This window comes from Magallana gigas, chromosome 4 (genome assembly GCF_963853765.1).
Source record: "Magallana gigas chromosome 4, xbMagGiga1.1, whole genome shotgun sequence".
NCBI classification, from domain to species: domain Eukaryota; kingdom Metazoa; phylum Mollusca; class Bivalvia; order Ostreida; family Ostreidae; genus Magallana; species Magallana gigas.
The window spans coordinates 36529094-36533669 of NC_088856.1; the positions used below are offsets into that span (position 1 = coordinate 36529094).

At 37.0% G+C, this 4576-nt stretch overlaps 1 protein-coding gene across 1 annotated transcript; it reads right to left on the minus strand.

The window, feature by feature from the left end:
- Positions 1-210: 210 nt before the first annotated feature.
- Positions 211-2772, minus strand: LOC117682859 (alpha-2 adrenergic receptor). Its single transcript, XM_034451411.2, has 2 exons — positions 2613-2772; positions 211-1895 (listed from the first exon to the last, which is right to left on the minus strand). The coding sequence occupies exon 2, from the start codon at positions 1849-1851 to the stop codon at positions 337-339; it is 1515 nt and encodes a 504-aa protein (XP_034307302.2). The 5' UTR covers positions 1852-1895; positions 2613-2772; the 3' UTR covers positions 211-336.
- Positions 2773-4576: the final 1804 nt, after the last annotated feature.

Below are 4576 nucleotides of genomic sequence, written 5' to 3' on the forward strand. Positions count from 1 at the left end.
TAAAGTGGTGTTTTAATAATAATGTACCCAGCATATTAAATTGCCCTTCAAATGGAATTACGAGTAGATGAAGACGACAGGATTTCCGAGTGATCACTTGAAATCCTTCCTTATCATTGCTGTGCAGTTTACTACAATTCTAATATGTCATTTTAAACTATGAAATCTAAAGGGGGGGGGGGTCAATACAAAACAAAACAAAACACGTAATGAAAAGTAAAAAAATCATATTTATTCAAAAAATATTTTATTGAATCAAAATCAATTTTCATAAAAAAATATATCAATTATCGTTCTTAAAAAAACATAAAATATACATGTACATTTGTATCTGATTTACAAGTTCTTGGTTTCAGTGTTCTGTGATTGATTCGTGTGTTCGAGTAGAACTTCGTTTGTTTTCACATCGCTGTCGGTCTTTTGCAGCTTTTTACTGGATCCGCTCCTAGAAGATCTAGAAGAAATCGACGCTTTTCTCCTGTACAGCTTTTCGTTACATGTGGAAACAAGTCGTTTGTACGCTTTTGCGCATTGGTTGCGGAAGTTGACGTTTAGATAGCTGTAGATTAACGGATTAATGGCGTGATTAACAAAATGGACCCGAGCCAAAAGCTTCAATATGACCTTGACTACGTCAGACTTGGTCATCTGAATGCTTTTCACGTTTGCTTGGAGAAGATTGACCGTGATGCTTGGCAGAAAGCAGGCAATAAACGCAATGGATACCGCGATGAAGATCTTCGTTGTCCGGGTACAGCGGACGTTTCCGATCATCGTTGTGACGCTGGAACCGATTCGCTCGATGCGCGACTTTCGCGGAGTACACGACTGGTGATTGTTCAGCATTTGTTTGCTGTCGCTTTTGACAAATACGTCATCATCGCTGGTGCTCGATTGGTTTCTCTTTCGTTTTGTGAAGCTCCTACGCGAGTCTTTCGAATCGTTGCTTTTAACAGAAGAATGGATGACCGACGGTCTGTCCCCGATAACGCTGTTTCTTCTAGTTCTAATAGCAATCCAAATACGGAGGTAAAACCCAATCAGCGTAAACAAGGTTATGAAAAATAAAGCAAGTAACAAGGCGTAGTAATATTTATTGAATTTAGTGTTTCTGTACTCATCTGAGACGGTGCAATCAAATCCGCAGTACTTTCTTAAATAGATTTGCTTACGCTTGATGCCGAACAGCAAACAAGTCGGTGCCGCAATTACAAACCCAAATACGGTCGCTACAGTACACATAAGCTTACTTCGATTTGGGGATTCGGGTAAAAGGGGTTTGCAAATCTTCAGGTATCTATCAATGGCAATCAGAATCAAAATGAATGATGAAGCATTGGTGAAAGCAGACTCGGAATATCGGAAAGCTTTGCACGCCACAGGGTTGAAAAAGGTGTAGTGGAAGCGCATATCATAGATATCTAGTGGGATGGCGATGCCGCATGCCAGGAAATCGAATAATGCCATAGTGATGATGAAGTTGTTGGCCGGTTTCCGCTTGGAGTCGGAGCAGTATATGTACAGGACTAGGAGATTCCCGAGGATTCCGAAAATCATGATGACACCGAGAAAAAGTATGACAGGCAAATACGTCATTGCTCTGTCGTCACTTAATGCATCTAATTCTAGGTATGCCGTTGGGGTTAGGTAACTGTCGTTGCATGAAAACAATGACAAAGAATGCGGCGCCCCCGGGGTGTTTCTGGAGGAGTCGAAAAGATGCGTGATTTTCTTTCCGAATGTCAATGAAGAATCCTCCTTCTGATAAGTGCCCAATGCTGGTGATTTTGGCGGCATGCGTGGTTCCCCTGCAGAGACTGCGGTGGTGAATAGAAAGTCGGTGACGTTCATTGTGATATGTTTTCTGATTGATACAGCTTCCGGAATAGGATACTCTGAAAAATATTTGCGTTTTATAAATGTAAAGGTTAACCATCTTCAACTCCCGATAACCCTCACCCTGATTTTTTCTACTCAGTTAATGTTAGTTGGGTTTTTTTTTTGTTTTTTTTTGGGGGGGGGGGGGGGGGTTGTGGTTTTTTTGTGGGTTTTTTTTTTTGTATAAAATTTTGTGTGCGAGTGAGGTGTCAATTGATTGTAAGAGCATACAAAATGCAAGCATGCAAATGCATATCAAACTTTTATCTCGCTTGTAACTTAACTTCTAAAATTTAAATGCTAGTCAATCATTCAAAATGCATGCAAACGTAAACAATTTTAAAAATGAAAAATAGGTATTAAAATTTTGATCTCAAATCGTGTCTAGGTTCCCTTTAAGATTAAACGAGATAGAACTGACACATTGCAGTTCCTGTATTCATTGCAAAATATAAAAAAAAATTCTCACTTTTCTGAGTAATATAAATAATATTTGCTAAACTATATGATAAAGAAGTTACCAAGAAAAACAATACCGATTACATGCTAAATCTATGCAAAATACATGTATATGCAAAAGGTGTTCTTTTATTGAGACATGCATAATATATTCTTTTGTATACACATTATCTATATGCATATGTATACATCAGTCATTTTACTCTTTAATCTAAATGTCAGTTTCATAAACTATATTTAGAATAAATATGAAATAGGCTACGTAAACAACATACCTGCGGCTATGGGATTCAAATGTTTCTCATTTTTCCTGATTTGCAATTGGGTGATAAGGGACGCGCTGTTTCGAGTGCAAGTACTTTTGGTTAAACCAACCACAGTTGTATACTTATCTCTTTGTACTATGGGGCATTTTATACTTGTCTGCAAGTGACTATTTCCGAATGTTAAGAGAGATAACTTAACTTCACGTTGTCGAAATGCTCTATATATCTAGAACATCGCAAAATGTAATAAAATAAACTCCCAATGCATGCATTGCATTTTGCATTAATACTGATTATATACTTAATTATTGCTGCGTCTTTTTACCCCAATGAACCCCAATGATACCCAAATGAACCCCAATAATACCCAAATATACCTAATGATACCACTATGATACCAAATGATATCCCAATGAACCCCAATGATACCCTAATGAACTTTGAAATATTAATACCCCAATGAAACTAAATGTGTGCATAGTTAAAAGATATTCCGCGCAAGCGTGTGAATTAACACTGCATATTAATAATATCATGGGGTTTTTTTCCATTTTGTTTTTTTTATTTTTGACCGAAAGTTTTCTCAATTCTTAACTTTCTTCAAAATTAAAATAAAAAACCCAAACCATGGCTGAATATTTAGAGGAGCGGGCAGGGTTTTAAAAAATCCACACTGAAATGGATGATATATATACAATTTGTTCCAAGATCAAATTTCTCTATAATTTTTTATTACTGTCCCAGATAAGAATTTAAAGCAATTGGGGAGCAAATTTAAAAAGCATCTGGGGAGAGAGGGGTTATCCCATCTAACTTTCCCGTTTTCTGCATTCATCATTTATTCGTAAAGACGAAAAACACAATCCACGTTCATTGTTTACAAATAAAGTATAAGTATAACTATTAACTACCAATCTGTCGTGCATCTTCCCAATTCAAGGGTTTCTGATCCGCAACGCTTCTTAAAAACCGGTTTATGTATAGCGGAGCGGATCAGAAACTCTTATCTTGGGAAGATGTCTGTCGTGGTATAAGAATGAAATTAAAAAACGCTTGCGTATGCGTGTTTATTTGCATCAAATTTGCTTGATCTAAAGTATCAGTCCAATTGTTAACTCGCCTTAAACTTTCCGTCTTGATGTTAATGAGTCAATCCGCGTTCATAAAATTTGATACACACCCACCGGCAATCTTCGATTGGTATTACGCACCCCTTTCCCCTTAGCATTGACTATTATGACATACAGTTCGGTATGCGACGTTCAACTCCGATCTCCGACTGTATGTCGTCAAAGTCGACGTCAACTTCCAGGGCCGGGCGGATCCAGGATTTGAAGTTGGAGGGGGCGTCAGTTTTAGGCAGGGGGTCTGGGGCCGCCTTGAGGCTGGAAGCTCCTGGATACTAGAAATTTATTACGAAAAAAATGAAGTCTTCGAATTTTTGACTTTTTTGAAATTCCTTTAATAAAAGTATTCAGAATTTTAAAGATTTGTAGCTTCGCCCTTGGAAGCTCCTGGATTCTAGAGATTTGTAGGACAGAAATGAAGTTTTCAAATTTTGACATAAATTTGTGTATGGTGGCATATCTCTGCCCCTTGTGTGTAAGTTATTTTCTATCAAATATGTCGACATGCAAGATGAATATGTTTGTAGATTTGAGACATACAGTAATCCCACCAAAACCCTCTGCCTTGCAGAAATATAAGAAATATTCTCACGAATGGCTGTAAATTAATCAGTCTTAAAAAATCAAGTTCAATGGTACGAGGTAAATGAAGTTTAAAAAAAAGATAACCATAATAAACATGGAAGAGTATTTAATTAAAAACACTAGCTAAAATAACCAATTACTTAATGTGCATGGGTGACTGGTCAGATTTAAAAGAACGTAACTAAAATGGGCAAATTGAATTAACTTGTTTGTTCGTTAATGAGTTATATAATATAAAACAAAATCGGATGCAAAAAGGTA

Bases quoted from the DNA above. Each gene is read 5' to 3' on its own strand.
- LOC117682859 (XM_034451411.2), bottom strand. From the start codon at position 1,851: ATGAACGTCACCGACTTTCTATTCACCACCGCAGTCTCTGCAGGGGAA.